Source organism: Cololabis saira, chromosome 24, assembly GCF_033807715.1.
Source record: "Cololabis saira isolate AMF1-May2022 chromosome 24, fColSai1.1, whole genome shotgun sequence".
NCBI lineage: Eukaryota > Metazoa > Chordata > Actinopteri > Beloniformes > Belonidae > Cololabis > Cololabis saira.
Genome location: NC_084610.1, coordinates 19,743,170 through 19,760,114, shown reverse-complemented (window position 1 = coordinate 19,760,114; position 16,945 = coordinate 19,743,170). Strand labels below are relative to the sequence as shown.

Here is a 16,945-nt window from a genome sequence, read left to right as displayed (position 1 = left end):
TCATTGGTATCGTCCACTGAAAGTCCAAAAATAATAGCTTTTCGTGAGAAGTCCTGCAGATCAAAAACCTTTGGGTGAAGCCGGTCATGTATATCCTGCCAAAAGGTATTAGAATTTATGCATTCAAAAATAAATGAGTGGTTTCACATTTATCACAAAATACAGTTATTAGTTTCAATACCAAATCGCTGTCGCAACAAATCACTGGGTGGGTATACACCATTTAAGGTTTTAGAATGGAGTTCTTTTGCTTTGGGAGTAATTGGAAATTTTAAGTATTTTTTTATTTTTATTGAAAGACAAAGTGCAAACAGCACAACACAACCACCAGGGGGCGACACACACTCAGCGGCGGGAAATCAGGACACAATGAACTACAGAAATACATTAAAAAGAGACACAAACCTTGATGGCCTTTGCATTGGTGGAGAGACTAATAGTTTTGATATATTGTTTGACCTCATTTTTAAAAATACAAAAAAGAGGCTTTTGATTAATATAACGGGATTTGTGAATAAACTATTTTGGCAATAATATAATAAGATTAATGATATACATTTTTTTTTCAGATGGATAGTCAATGAAGCCAAACAATACATGTTCAAAGCAAAGGGAGAAATATGGTTCAACACAAACACAAATCAAATTACAGATATTGTTCCATAATTTTGTAGTGAATGAGCAACTCCAAAATAAATGAAAAACATCTTCATTGATCCTTCACAGAAACAACAGACAATGTCTATGTCTTTTTTGAAACATTGAAGAAAAACTTTACATGGGTAGACTCTGTGAATTATTTTAAAAGATTAAGATTAAAGAGTAATTAAGTATTTTGCAGGTAATGACCAAATCGTTTTCCAGTCAAGATTGTTGACAAAGTTATTCCAATAAGAAACCACATATGGAATTGATACAACATCCTTCTGAAACAATGCACGTAAATGATGATTATTATTGCGTCTTGAGGAGAAACAAATCTCACCAATTTCAAGTTTGGTCGGATTAAAAGACAAATTTAAGTTCTGTCCCGCTGTACTTTTAAATAAAAACGATTCCAGTAGCGATTGCATTTATAATGACATTAAATTCCTTAACGGGGACAATAATTTTGAATTCCAACATAAATTCTTGATATGTCAAGAGTGAGCCATTTGAATTAAACAGCTGACCAACCAAAAGAATGTTATTAGAAAACCAGTGAGGGTAGAATATGGATTTGTTTCTGGATAGGATAGTGACATGAAAACCACATTTCCCAGCCTGCCACAGTAGTTTGGGAGCATGCACAGTAGACAGACAACACAGATAGTACGGTGGCCCTGAAGTGCCAATCACAACCACAAGAGAGGAAGCACAACGCCAAATCAAAAACACAACAGCAGAGGAGAAAGCACAAACAACAAAAGAAAAAACACAACGGCAAATCTAAAAACACGACAACAAACGCAGAAGAACAACCACAAATTAAAAAACACAAATGCTAAAGCAAAGTTACAACCGCTTAATGTAGTTGTTTTTTTAATTTGCTGTTGTGATTTTTTATTTGCCGTTGTTTTTTTCTTTTGTTGTTGTAATTTTTGCTTTTGCTGTTGTGCTTTCTCTTACTGTAATGGCTAGCGCTGATAAACCTTCTCTGTTACATTAATATAAAAGTTCCAACTACAGATTGTGCTACTGACATATACTATCCCATTAAAAGTTTTATGCCTACTCAATCATGCTTTACTTTAAACCCTTAAAATCACATACATTCATCAGGTTATGTAATTTGATAGCTTAGTTTAGTAAGAGACCATTCCAATGAAAAAAAGTATGACCAAATATGAGCATATGGATCTGTTCCGAATGATCTCGTAGGGATTCCCAGGTCTCACAACGAAACATACATTTTCATGTGCTGCCAGCACCAACACATTACAGTAATGCACAGTCACAATGTTCACAACAATGTTTCTTCAAGGTGTGAATAATCGGCTCTGCTTCATAGAACCAAGACAAGAAAATATGTTAGAGCAGCTAATCTACTTTCTAATCTACTTTCTTCTTTTCACCACATGGTGAGTATGGCGTATTTGCAGGATTACTTGGACATCCTGCAAATATGAGCATATTGATCTATTTAGGGGTGGACTCTAATCACATGCAGGGAATATGAGGCCTGAAACGCAGAACAGATCACAAACATGTTTCCTGTTGCCAACAGGTGGCCCTAGAACTTTTCCTGACTATTACTGACTATTACACTGCAGATGTGTTCATGCTGCAAAGATATACATCAACATTGGGCCAGAATAAAGAACATATGGTTTAGTTAAAAGACCTTAAAAAAATGGAAACCTTAGTTAAAAGACCTTTGTTGGAGTCATGTTTTGGGTCTCTGGAAAGCGCCTAGAGACAACTTCTGTTATAATAGACGCTATATCAATTGAATTGAATTGAATTGAATTGTTACAGCAAAGGGTCCAGGGCTCCAGGCCCTATAAATGCTATAATGGCCACTGATTATGTTTTGTATCCAAAATTTGAAAATGTTACTATATAGCCTATGTACCGTTTAACTGATCTGAATGAAATGTACATAATGAGCTCTGGGTCCAAATTGTTTGTGGTGAGTTTGAAGTTGATGTCATGGAAAAATTCCAACATGATATGCTTTATAACAAAAGGTCAACAGCTGTGTGGAGCAGGATAGAAGGAGGGGAATCTAAAATGGGCAAATGTTGATTCCTGTGCGCACTCGCGCTGGTGCATTTTGGGTCAGCTGGAGCCTATTCAGCAAATTACTTCCTGCTAGTAATACATTACAGTAATCTAGCCTAGGAGATACATAACGCATGAATTGGTAATTAGATGTCCCCAGTCGAGGTCAACAGCTCCCCACCTGCACCGTAAATGGTGCTGGCAGAGTACTGCTTCCCCTTTCTGAGGCGCCGACGGTCCGCCAGAATTTCCTCGGGGCCGACCGAAAGTCTTCTTCCACGTCCTCACCGAACTCCTCCCAGACCCGGGTTTTTGCCTCCAGAACTGCCCGAGCTGCAGCTCGCTTGGCCTGCCGGTACCCATCTACTGCGTCAGGAGTATCACAGGCCAACATGTTTGGTCCTTCTTCAGCCTGACAGCATCCCTTAATTCTGGTATCCACCACCGGGTTAGGGGGTTGCCGCCACGACAGGTACCAGAGATATGGAGGCAGAGAACATGGTCCACTCGGACTCCATGTCCCCAGCCTCCCTTGTAATTTGGGAGAAGTTATCTCGGAGTTGAGAGTTGAAGTCTTCCCTAACAGAGGGCTTGGCCAGACGTTCCCATCAGACAATAGGTTTGGGTCTGCCCCGTCCGTCCAACTTCCTCCTCCGCCAGTGACAGCTCAGACCTTCTCTTTAACAAAGTGCCCAAGACATACGGCCGAAGAGCAGATGAAACGACAACAAAGTCGATCATTGACCTCTGGCCTAGAGTGTCCTGGTGCCACGTGCACTGATGGACACCCTTATGCTTGAACATGGTGTTCGTGATGGACAAACTGTGACGGGCACATAAGTCCAATAACAGAGCACTGCTCGGGTTCAGATCCGGGAGGCCGCTCCCATCACGCCTCTCCAGGTATCACTGTCATTGAGCGTTGAAGTCCCCCAGTAGAACAATGGAGTCCCCAGTCAGAGCACTATCCAGTACTCCTCCCAGGGACTCCGTACTGCTGTCCAGTTCGTACGCACAAACGACAGGGAGAGACTTTTTCCCGAGCCGAAGGTGCAGGGAAGCGACCTTCTCGTTCACCGGGGTGAACTCCAACACATGGCGACTGAGCTGAGGGGCTATAACCAAGCCCACACCAGCCCGCCGCCTCTCACCCTGGGCAACTCCAGAGTAGTGGAGGGTCCAGCCCCTTTCAAGGAGCTGGTTTCCAGAGCCCAAGCTATGTATGGAGGTGAGCCCGACTATCTCTAGCCGGTATCTCTCAACCTCACGCACAAGCTCCAGCTCCTTCCCCCCCAGCGAGGTGACATTCCATGTCCCCACTGAGAGGGTTTGGTCCAGGGATTGGGTCGTCGAGGCACCCCGCCACGACTGCTACCCAGTCCACATGGCACCAGCCTATCATCATTCTTCCTGCGGGCGATGGGCCTACGGGAAGGTGGGCCCATGTCGCCGTTTTGGGCTGAACCCGACCGGCCACCAGGCGCTCGCCTACGAGCCCCAACCCCAGGGAGGGGCCCCGGTGACGCCAATCTGGGCGATGTGTTGAAGACTCCTTAACAACATAAATTTAGATATTAGATAGATCTTTTTCAACGGAGGTGAATGCATATGGCATTGAAGAATGAGGACCCAGGTTCAAGTGCTCAGGTGTGCAACAGATGTCGGTGCCTGAGCAACTACTTGCAGGGTGCCAGAAAAATGGCAGCTTACTGCTCCTAGTGTAATTATCTATACCCGCTTTATCCTTTGCAGGGTCACGGGGGTCTGCTGGATCCTACCCCAGCTATTTTCAGGCGAGAGGCAGGGGTTACACCCTGGACAGGTCGCTAGTCCATCGCAGGGCCACATATACAGACAACCAACCAGACACACTCACACCTACACCTACGGGCAATTTAGGATCACCAATTAACCTAGCATGCATGTTTTTGGACTGTGGGAGGAAACCGGAGTACCTGGAAGAAAGCGCGGGGAGAACATGCAAACTCCACAAAGAAAGACCCTGCTGGGCCTGGGAGTCCAACCGGGGACCTTCTTGCTGTGAGGCAACAGTGCTAACCTCTAAGCCAACGTGCTGCCCCGCTATTAAAGCATGTAATTATCATAATTTTAGGTAGCTTTGTAATAATTTGACTTATTTGGAAGTGCCAGGAGACAACAGTTGTCATGATTTGGCACTATATTAAAAGCTGAACTGAATTGAATTGACATACATTAAAGATCTAGAAACCATATGTCTTTATGAAAAACTGACTACAAGCTTTTATGGAACCTAAGACCCAAATTTGTCACCATTGGGCGATACCACGCTGTTCTGTTCTGAAACTCAAATGAATCAGAGACCAGTCAACATAACTGCGTGCTTTATTGATATACAGTAAAGCATTTTCTAATACAGTAGTAAGGCATACATTTGGTGGAGTCTGATATGTTGTGAAATACAGACTTGTTATCAAAAAATGATGAGTGACACAAAAGTTAGAAATCAAATCCAAACAAATCAAATTAAATTCACTGTCTGGATCAACAGGAAAGAAACAAAATAAATCATGAATCATGCTGCAAGAAATTGATGCCAAACGGTGATCCACCTTTAATATAAATTAATTATTATTATTATTTTTTGGTCACACATGCTAATATTTGAGCATCTCACACATCAAAACTGCCTTTTAACAAAAACGTAACACTAGACTAAAACAAACACTTCTTACACACACACACACTAAAAAAAACAGTATCCCCCCAGTATGTTTCATTTTTGACAGTAATGCACAGAATAATCAGATTTGTGTTTTTTTTACTTGAGTCACAGTCTCTTATAGACTGAAAAATACAATGAATGCATCTCAACATTCGGCCTGGAAGTTCCTACAATGCAGAGAACATGTATGGACTAACTCCAATAAATGACATAAACCAATCGGGCAGCAATAATCAGTTAATAAACATCAATCTGAGAGAGCTGAACTGATTACAGTAGAGAAACTGCCTTTGAACTTCAAAAATTCAACGAGGTAGAGTTTATATTCCCCAGGCCTCTTAAAAATGCAAATGTTTCTTGGTAGAAACTGTTCTCATTCATAAAGGATAAATCTTAACAATCTCAAACTAGCAGCATTATAACACGGTATTGCTTCATTTGTAATCAAAATACTTTTGTTCCTCTTACAGTGTTGACAAAAAGAAGCTGTCAACTGGTAAACTAATGTAGGGTCTACTTGGACGCTGCATATGTTTGTCAGGAGACACTGAAAATGCATCTGGAATAAAAAATGTAATCAAATCCTTAATGAGGGTCAGTGCAACAATTGTGCTTTTATGTTTTCATCAATGCCCAATGCAGAGCTGACAGAAATTGTCCCTTTCATTACACTAAAATTAAAGTATTAATGCAAGAAATATTCTGTGCATATTTAGGAGTTTCTAGAAATCTAATTTCACAGCCATTTAACGCTGTATACAAAGATGCTTAAAATCTTTTCTTGGAAAGAAAGTAAAGATGTTCACTGAAATGATTAAGAGGTTACTTTCAGATCTGCTCGAGTCCAACTCATCACTTACATCCTCCCCCTTAGAAACTTTGCTTTAATGCGTCAGCTTCATGCAAAAACTGACACCAGGACATAAGTGGTATATGCAAAATGTGTTTTACCCTGCTGTTGTTAACTATTTAATGTTACATCCACTTTTTCTTTGCAACAATACCATGTGACAGGCAGTATATTTAACAGATTTAATCATTAATCATGAATGAACGGGCCAATGATTATTGTTCTTTGTCTAACTAAGAATTCTGTCAACTCATGTCTTAGCTTTGACATTTTCTTCATACATGGTTTATCAATAATTTATAGTGATCAAATATCCATAGCTGCACTGACTGAGTAACAAAATAGTTTTATGCTGTCGGGTCACATTAATGTTATTTAAATTGGTATCCAAGTGATGTTGAATTCTGTCAAATTATTTAAACTCGGGAGGAACTCGGAGTCGTGAATATGTTTCACAGTTTTGACAATATAATTGTGTGGTTTAATGACTTGTACAGTGTCTATTTGAGCAGATAGAATTTTTTGCCCAGCATAGTGCACTTTCACAAAAAACGGCTGTCATTGATAAGGACGGATGGCTGAACGGATTGCTGAATGAAAATTTTAAATATACTGTAACATGAGGTTTTCCACCCATAGCCCATGTAATATTCCGCACCACCTACTATATTTACATAGACTCAAACACGCTGCTTTTTGAATTTCCTATGAGAAAACAGCCTTATTACAATCAATATTTTGATACAAATGTCTGTAGTTCTTTAGCTGTTTCACAAATTAGAAAGAGATAGCAAACATACGACCATACTGAACATACTTATTTTCATCTCATCTTTATTTGTTTCCCAAACCCACTTGTTTCATACAATTGCATAGAAGTTTAAAAACCAGCTTCAGTTAACAACCTTAGGGCATTTTAAGAAACTACTGAAATCTAAGTTATTGGAACAACAATCATTCACAAAAATAGACATTATATTCTCTTTGTAAACTTTTCTTAATCCAGTTGTTTTGACTAGAAAAGCATGCCATACGCTGAAGGGAAAGGTTATCGGGCGGAATCAGAAAGTCAGGGCCTGCTGCCGTTCGGCGCTCTGCTCATCCGTCATTACGCTGACGAGTGACTCCATGGCGCGGCCCAGATCATCAGCCAGGTGGAACAAACTGCCAATGCTGGGACCTTAGGAGAGAGAAGAGGGAAATATGATCACAAATGCAAACAAAAACTACAGTACATTCACAAATCCTGATAGACTGACTACAGGCTTGTAAGTTAGCACAAGCTGATAGTCATTAAAAAAAGGGTGTGCGGTGGACGCTTTCTACAACCAATGACACTGGCCACGGTTACATGATGTTTTTTGATTCGGAATTAATTATTCCGAATTAAACTATTTTCCTTCGAGTTTGCATGGAAATAAAAAAACTTAGCCGCTACAACTTTGAAAAGCTCACAATTTTGATGTTTCTTTCCATCTGTTCTTTTAATTATTTCCAGGTCCTCCAAGTATTTATTAAATAAATGGTCTCTGCTCTTGACCAGCGTTTACTGCGTGCTGCCATCTTGAAACTTTGTTTGGAAAACAAGCCCAGCGCGGAATATAAGCGCCATGGAGACAGACGGGCGAGGGAACGAGCAGAAAGAAAGACCCTCGGTGTGTCCGAAATGCCATACTAAAAAGTATATACTAAAAAGTATACTTAAATTCGGCACACTTTTGAGTAAATATCAGTAGTGTGCATTAATTCGGACGTACTATTAAGAGCGCACACGTCACTTCCTGCCGTAGGAAGGGGGGGGAGTTGTTACCATGGTAACCTGTCACAGCCGTGGTAGCAGCGCTCCGCTCTGCTCTTTCCCGTTTATTCTGGCCGAAACAAGATGACATTATAATATTATTAAATACAAATATGAATTAAATATTAATATTATATAATAATATGAATATACTTAATATTATCAGGCATCAGAATGGCTTGTCCTAAAAAAAGAGGAAAATTCTCGACGCGGACGAGTGAGGGCGCAACGCTCTATTTTGAAAAATAGACTCAAAATGGTGCATTCTGGTGGTTTCAAAGCTCCAAAGCTCCATAATCACATCTTTTATCAATGCAAGAATACACACAAAAAATCTGAATTTTTGCAAAGAATGATGCATTTTGATAACATAATAACACGCATTCATCATCATGGGTAATTCTTCATGCATGAATAAATCTTGAAATCAAGATAATTATATCTTAAACTTCTACAATGGCCAGAATCCCCCTTTCCCACCTAAATTAATTGACAAAACGACAAAAGACAAGCAGCTCCTTGTCTTTCAGAACTGTGGTGTGGAACTCCGAACAGATCTGCTCAAAGTTCAGTGATGAGGAGCTCCACTGAACTATTTGTTATAATTTTGATTATTTAATTCTTTATTGATTTCATAAAATATTCAAATTTTTTGAGATTTTTTATTTGGGGTTTTCATAAGCTGTGGGCCATAATCATTAAAATTATAACAAATAAAGGCTTGAAATATCTCACTTTGCATGTAGTGGGAAATAATATATTTGTTTCACCTTTAGTTGAATTTACTGAAACTAATTAAGTTTAGCAATATATTCTAATTTTCTGACCTTCACCTGTATATTATGACCAATAAATAAGAGCATAATAAATGTCCCATATCACACCATATCAAGCTCAGGGGATGTTTCAGGTATGAGGAACTGTGGCTCCTCTGGGATGTTATATTATGTTTGTGGAGGTTCCTGCAGCATGCTGCCTGACACACCTCAGAGAGACCTCCGTTTCCTCTTTTAGGACGAGGTGGGGTGTCTGGAGCCTCTGGAGACATCTTGACTTGACTTTTTTTTTTGTATAAAGCCGCCCGTGCAGTTAGCAGCAGTGAGAGGTAAAGGCTGATTTATGGTTCCGCGTCAGACCAACGCAGAACCTATGCCGTACATTGCGGGTCGCCGCGTACTGTACGGCGTAGGCTCTGCGTCGATTTAACGCGGAACCATAACTGAGGCTTAACGAGGCAACGGAGCGCAAAGGGGTTCCGAACGCAACTTTTAATTCCCAATTACGTAACAATTCCGTATTTCAAGGGGCGGCCGCGGGTGGCAAGCCCATACTCATCTCTGCACAGCCTACCTGCAACACAGCAGTGCTGCTGCTTTTTTGTCCCGCTGCAAAAATGTATTTTAAACTGAGCAGCCGGCTCCTCTTCATTTCTGCTGCTGCCGCGTCCTGGCTGTCTGTCTGTGAAGGCTGATTTATGGTACTGCGTTAAATCGACGCAGAACCTACGCCGTAACCCTACTTTTTTATTTTTTCTTTCCCCCGTTCCACGGAAATTTTTTGCTGAGACCAAAATCCGCGGAATTCCGCGGATCCGCGGAAGAATCTGATGCCTGTATTATACTTATGACATTATACGTATCACTTAGCAACCAAACGCCGCTGCATTGCATTGTGGGAAGTTTCTGCTCGGCTAGTGTCCATCAATCCACACTAATACATTTCTCCGGAATGAGTATGGATAGAGCATACTATTGAGTATGTTCTAATGTTTCGGACGCACTAAAAAAATCTCGCACACTCATTTTGCATACTCATTAGGGTGGAAGTATGCGATTTCGGACGCAGCCAGAATTAATTTAAAGCGGAATGAGTGTATACATGATCGCGGAATTATTCTATTCGGATTTAAAACCGGAATAAACCAGCCACTTACTTCGAAATTAAGTTTAATTCGGAATGGCCATTTTCATTCGGAATTAGGTGTTTACGTGGTAATTTTTACTCATTTTAAATCTGATTTAATTTTAATTCTGAATTAAAAATGATGTAAACGGATGTAACAGGATGTAATCCCATGTAAACGCAGCCAGTGTGTGACATGGAATGAGATCCTCAGAAGATGCAGATAACATTCAAGGAGACAACAAAAAAGCAGCAGCAACATACCAACCATGAAAGTTCGGATTAAATTCTCCTCTGGCATCATTGTGCTCACAGTGCATGTTTCATTCCCACAGTCCAATATCAAATGCACATCTTACTGTGTAACATCTCAAATGTTTTATTTACAAAATGTGCTTTGCAGACCAAATTGGTGACAAATACTATCAGTAGTGTAGTGTGTGTAGATCAGTCATGTAATGTGAACATCAAATATACTTAAGGATTACCAATTACTCAAACAGCAAGTTGTGCAGTTAGAAAACCACAGTAATCTCCTGACACTGACAGTTGTGTAATTGGAATGTTGCTACTGTACCTTCAAAATGTAGTAATGTAAAGTAATGCACTGATGGAGAGGAGGAAGCATCATTATGTGTGTGGAAGACATACAAGTGTAGACCCACTAAAGTGAGCATTATCAGAGCAGCAGAACTGCAGGAGCAAAGTGCAGAGAGAAAGAGGACATTTAAACCAGTGCTCTCAAATGTCTCACAAGTAAGATGGACATGGCTTGAAGCGCTGATGAGAACACATTTTCAGCATTGCAGTGACGTGTTTCACCAAGGCTGCAGGTGCATCTCCCCTACTGCAGAGTCTCTTGGCTATCAAACAATACGGCCAGGCACAGACTTGAAAAGGAGCGGAAAAAGCAAGGGCGGTGGAATTGCAGATGTTATAATTCAGAACATGCTGCCGTCAGCTGGTGCAGGAAACTGCATGTGACATCGCTGATCTACAGACACAACAGCTGAACACATTTCTGGCCACCGCTAGTGATTTCAGTCACATTTCCTTCATTTCAACCAGAGGTGGACAGAGTACTCGACCCCAGTACTTGAATAAGAGTACAAATACTACTGGTCAAAATTTACTCCGTTACAAGTAAAAGTAGCTCAGTCAAAATATTACTTGAGTAAGAGTAGAAAAGTACTTGCTTTTAAAGGTACTTAAGTATCCAAAAGTAAATGCTTTTAAATTTACTTTAAGTAAAAGTAAAAGTAAGAGTAAGAGTAAATTTCTTATTTTCGACATCAGTAAATTACTATATTTTTTCAAAATTAATTTAAGGATCTTTTAACTCTTGTTTCTGAGAATTCGATGTTGAGTTGTTGAAAGCAGAGAGGTAGTTCTGCTTCGGCAGACACAATAAACATTTGAAAATAAATGTCTGTGGTTTGTCTCTGCCCTCGTTTTTTACTCAGTCGAACTCAAACATTGAGTTAAGATACGGCCAAGGATTTAGTGAAAGTCCCTGCTCCGAGTCCGGCTCATTATCCGACTCAGACGACTCAGCGGATTGTCTTTCTTCTCCTGACGCCGGCGTAGCCGTTGTTGCGGCTCTGTCTTGACTTGTTGCGGCTCTGTCTTGACTTGTTGCGGCTCTGTCTTGACAAACGTAAGCTACTTTGGCGGTATCGTTTTGAGGAGGCTTGATGTATTTCCGCTTTCCGTACATCCCAGTGGAGAGCGTGCACTGTGATAGGTCTCCTCCTTTGACAAAAACAGCTTGTGTCCAATAGGATTTTAGGGAAGAAGAAAAAAGAGCAGACCTGAAAGTAACAAGTACTTTTCAGCCTTCCTAGAAATGTACTCGAGTAAAAGTAAAAATATTTGTCTTGGAAATGTATTCAAGTAAGAGTAATAAGTACCAAAGAAATCTAATACTCAAGTAAAGTACAAATCCTCTGGATATGTACTTAAGTACAGTACTCAGGTAAATTTACTCCGTTACTGTCCACCTCTGATTTCAACAGGTTGTTAAGAGTTCCACCAGAGAAAACCAAACGCTGGATTGGTTTTATGGAAATGTCAGAGATGCATACGTCTCCTCGGCAGAAATTGGTCTTGGCATCAAACACCAGCCAATCATGTGCATATGTTTTGGTCATGTACATCCCTGTATAACTATTGGACTGCAATTTTTAATACTTTGACGGAGGTAACTGGGACAGTCATTGAGCCTAATCCCATTACTGCTTTGTTTGGCGTCTCTCAACTGCCTTTGCTTAAACTTCAAGCAGATCTGTTAGCTTTTGTGACATTATTGGCTAGACGTCTTATTCTAATGAGGTGGAAATCACCAACACCGCCATCACATACAGTGTGGATAAAAGAGATTTTCAACAATTTGAGGCTTGAAAAAAATCTGATACACACAGAGAGGCTCTTCCAGAAAATGTAATGAAATGTGGGGACCTTTCTGTGCCTATGCAGAGAAAGTTGCCTTCCCAGTTACACCTGAATAAGATTCCAATTTATTTTTATTTACCTTCTGTCATTTATTTTTTTTCTATTTTGACTTGAAAAGTGAGGTTATTGTCATATGTGTAATATGGCCAAGCCGACTGTTTTTTTTTTTTTTGGCTCTTATGTTTCTGTCATTTACATGCAATTTATCATTGTCAATTTGTGTATTAAAAATCAATAAACAAAGTTTATAAAAAAAAAAAAAAACTGGTCTTGGCAAGGCAGATCCGGCCTGCTCTTCTCTGTCCTCCATATACAAACCCTCATCTAGAAGCTACCTGTGAGAAAACGGACTGTGAGGAGGTGGTGACAGGAAGCTGAGGAAACTCTGCAGGCGTGTTTGGAGCCGACAGACTGATGCTCTGCAGCCACACGGAGATGACATGAAGGCCATGACTGAGTCGGGAGGATGATGATTGATGTGTGGACATCATCATCCCCACCCCAACAGTGAGGAGCTTCCTCAGTAACTCTACTGCCCTTATTTTTCAACAACTTGTGCTTTTTATTATTTTACCTCTTTTCTTATCATTTTATTTCATTTTATTTGTTATTTAAATTATTTCACTTATTTATTTTATTTGTAATACTGTATTTGACCCGGTCTTTGTACGTTTTGACCGTATAGAAACGTAATTCTTGCCATTTTAAGAATGAAATGTACCTGCTGTAAACTACTGAGGAACTAAAAAAAAAGTAGCTCAATTTACAAATAAAAAAAAAATTATAAATCTAAAATAATAGATAAATATAGAACACTAATATAAATTATCTTCATATTAAACTGTCTAAATTATGCAACTTTCCTCCTGCAGCTGTCCTCAATCGTGAGTGACCACATTTATTTTCTTCTCTTCTTTGTTCATTTTCTTCGTTTCGTTTTCTTCTTATTGGTATCTTTTTTTTCCTGTAGTCTGCATTTTGTTGAAAAAGATTAGCTTCAGCCTATACCTTTTTGGTAAAAAAAAAAAGGAAATGTGTACATATATATATATATATATATATATATATATATATATATATATATATATATATATACAGGGCTGCACATAAGTGGGCCGCCAGAGCGCATGCGCCGTCAAAATCCACAGTGCGCTGTCAATCTTGTGCTGCGAAGCGCTTTTGCGTACCAACAGCTGGGGCTCATATTATTGGTTATGGCCAGACCAGAATACTAATATTAAAAAATCTATTGGGAGAGCTTTTCCCCAGAACCGCCACTCAAAGTTAGTACTGGCCAATCACAGCGCGTCCTTACTCCCCCTCCATGCTCGTTGAGGAGGAAGAGAGGTAAGGATCGGCTTTACTGAACAAACCGCGACACGTCTCGTCAAAATGTCCAAGAAGCAAGCGCCATTAAGTAATTATTTTGGCGTTCCACCGCCACCAACTACAAAGAGACGCCAAACTGAACCACTACCCGTGGATAGAAACGGAAAACGTGTGTTCGCCGAGAAGTGGCTGCATGATGTTACGCGGCGACGCACACCGTACGTTCGCGGTCCCGCGTATCCTACCCCGTAAGCTCTGCGTTGGTGCAACGCGGAACCATAAATCAGCCAGCGTCCGTCACTGCGTGCGGCAGTGACGGACGCCGCTCTGATTATGGCTCACAGTTTATGAAAACCCCAAATAAAAAATAAATTAGAGAAAATATTTTATGAAATCAATAAACAATTCCATCATCAAAATTATAACAAATAAAAGGTTCAACATATCTTGCTTTGCATGTAATAAGACTAGGTAATATATTAGTTTCACCTTTTAAGTTGAATTATTGAAATAGATTAACTTTTACACCATATTCTAGTTGAATTATTGAAATAAATTAACTTTTACACCATATTCTAGTTGAATTATTGAAATAAGTTAACTTTTACACCATATTCTAGTTGAATTATTGAAATAAATTAACTTTTACACCATATTCTAGTTGAATTATTGAAATAAATTAACTTTTACACCATATTCTAGTTGAATTATGGAAATAAATTAACTTTGTAAAGGACCATATTGAGCCATTCATCTTTATAAGTGAATAAATATCGTTTTGCCTATAACTTATTCCTGCATCCCTCTTTTATCGATCCGGCGAGACGGGTCACCGCGTTTTTGGAGGCCCAAGTCACATATCCAGGGGCTCCTCTGAGCACCAGATCAAAATAATTATGTGCAGCCCTGTATATATATATATATATATATATATATATATATATATATATATATATATAAGTGCCAGTAATAGAAAAATAGCAGAACTCATGTAGGTCAATAAGATTCCTGTATACAAATGAAAAAAAAAAAGGAAATGTGTACATATATATATATTTATATTTATACCTGTGTGTATGCATATACAGTGTGTATATGCAAAATGTAAATGACCAAAACTAAATAAACTACCGGTAAACTAAACTAAACTAAACTACTGCCCTTACTTTTTAACAACTTGTGCTTTTTATTATTTCTTTGTGTCTTTGTGTTTAGTTCTTGTCTGACCTTCCTGTTTCCCATCTGCCCTGATTGTCTGCACCTGTGTCTCGTTAACCTTGTGTATATCTGGTCTTGTCTTCCCCTGCTCCCTGCTGGTCCGTACTGTTTCATCCCTCCATGTTTTCCACGTCAGGTTTGTCACGTCCATTTTTGGGGATTTTTCTCGATCCTGCTCAGCAACGCTATTTGTTTGAGTGAATAAATCACAGTTTTTGAGAACTCCTGCCTCCTGCTCTCCTGCATCGGGGTCCTACTACAACCTTCCTGACACTTTCCAGGACCCACTGCAGGTTGGAGTTGAAGATGCCACCATTCACCTGCTTCTACCAACCCACAGTCATCTGAACAAAGCAAGCAGTACTGTGAGGATCATGTTCTTTGATTTCTCCAGTGCATTTAACACCATCCTGCCTGCATTACTACATAATAAACTACATAGCACACAGGGGGACGCCTCCACAATCACCTGGATCACTGACTACCTGACAGACAGACCAGAGTCTGTGAGACTGGATGGTTGTGTATCTGTATCAGGATTAAGTCAGACAGTTTTTCCACTATGGGAATATGTGGTGAAGGGGTATAAATACCTCAGTGTTCACCTGGACAACAAACTCGACTGGAGATGAAACACTGATGCTGTTTACTAGAAATGACAAGGCACACTTTACTTCTTAAGGAAGCATAGGTCCTTCAGCATTGGCAGCAAGATGTTTTATATCGTCTGTTGTGGAGAGTTCAGTCACATCTGCAGTCATCTGCTGGGGAGCGTCATCAGAACCAGACTTTAGGAAACTGAGCAAACTGATAAAAGCAGACTGGCTCGATTCTGGAGTCTCTGGAGGTGATTGTGAAAAGGAGGATACTGAAAATCATGGACAACCCTGAGTCTTCTCACAACACAGTGATTCAGCAAAGAGTCTTCAGTTGGGAGGCTTCTTCAGCTCCGTTATAAAACAGACCGCTACAGGAGAGCCTTCCTGCCAACATGAACCTACTGTACCTCTGCAACGAATCTCTGAAGAGACTGAAATCAAACTGCAACAATTTATCTCCCTTTTGGGATTAATAAAGTATGGCGATTTTAGATCTTGCTGAAAAAATAAATGACTCTATAGATAAAGGTGAGTGTGGGATTGGAGTTTTTATTGATTTATCAAAGGCGTTTGATACCATCAATTTTGAAATCCTTTTAGGCAAATTGCAGCATTATGGTGTCAGGGGAACTGCACTCAGTTGGTTCAGAAGCTATTTATATGAAAGGGAGCAATACGTAAATGTAAATAATAGTAAATCACAATGTAAAACCATTAAACATGGAGTCACACAAGGTTCAATACTAGGTCCGCTTCTTTTCATCTTATATGTAAATGACTTTGACAACTCTTCTAACATCCTACATAAAGTTATTTTTGCGGATGACACAAATGTATTTCTCTCACATAAGAAGCTGGAATATCTCCAAAACCTTATGAATGAAGAATTGACCAAGGTGGACTCCTGGTTTAAATGCAATAAATTATCTTTAAATATTAATAAAACTAACTATGTTTTGTTTCGCTCAAATAGAAACCGAAGTAATATTGAAAATATACAAATAGTGATAAATGGTAGAGCTATCGAGAGGGTAGAATTTATTAAATTTTTAGGAATATATGTGGATGAATTTTTAAACTTTAGGAAACATATTGATGAATTAACAAAGAAATTATCAAAATATGTCGGCTTTTTTTATAGACATTTTCTTCCTCTTGAAGCTCTCCTAACGCTGTACTGGTCTCTATTTGAGCTTCATTTAAATTATTGCAATGTTTTATGGTGTAATACATATCCAAGTTATGTGGACAAACTACAGATTTTACAAAAGAAAGTGATTCGCGTTATATCATGGAGCAAATTTAATGCTCCCTCTGATCCTCTTTTTTATGGTTTTAAGCTTCTGAAACTTACTGAGTGTAACATTTTCCACAATGCCTGTGTAATGTAT

At 39.4% G+C, this 16,945-nt stretch overlaps 1 protein-coding gene across 3 annotated transcripts in view; it reads right to left on the bottom strand.

Moving 5' to 3' along the window:
* Positions 1-5,049: 5,049 nt before the first annotated feature.
* Positions 5,050-16,945, bottom strand: part of dmd (dystrophin) — a 361,679-nt gene continuing 349,783 nt past the window's right edge. For all 3 annotated transcript variants that reach the window (XM_061715918.1, XM_061715919.1, XM_061715920.1), the window contains one exon: positions 5,050-7,437. In XM_061715918.1, coding sequence (XP_061571902.1) covers positions 7,319-7,437 — 119 coding nt within the window. In that variant the 3' untranslated portion in view covers positions 5,050-7,318. The remainder of the gene's footprint in view (positions 7,438-16,945) is intronic.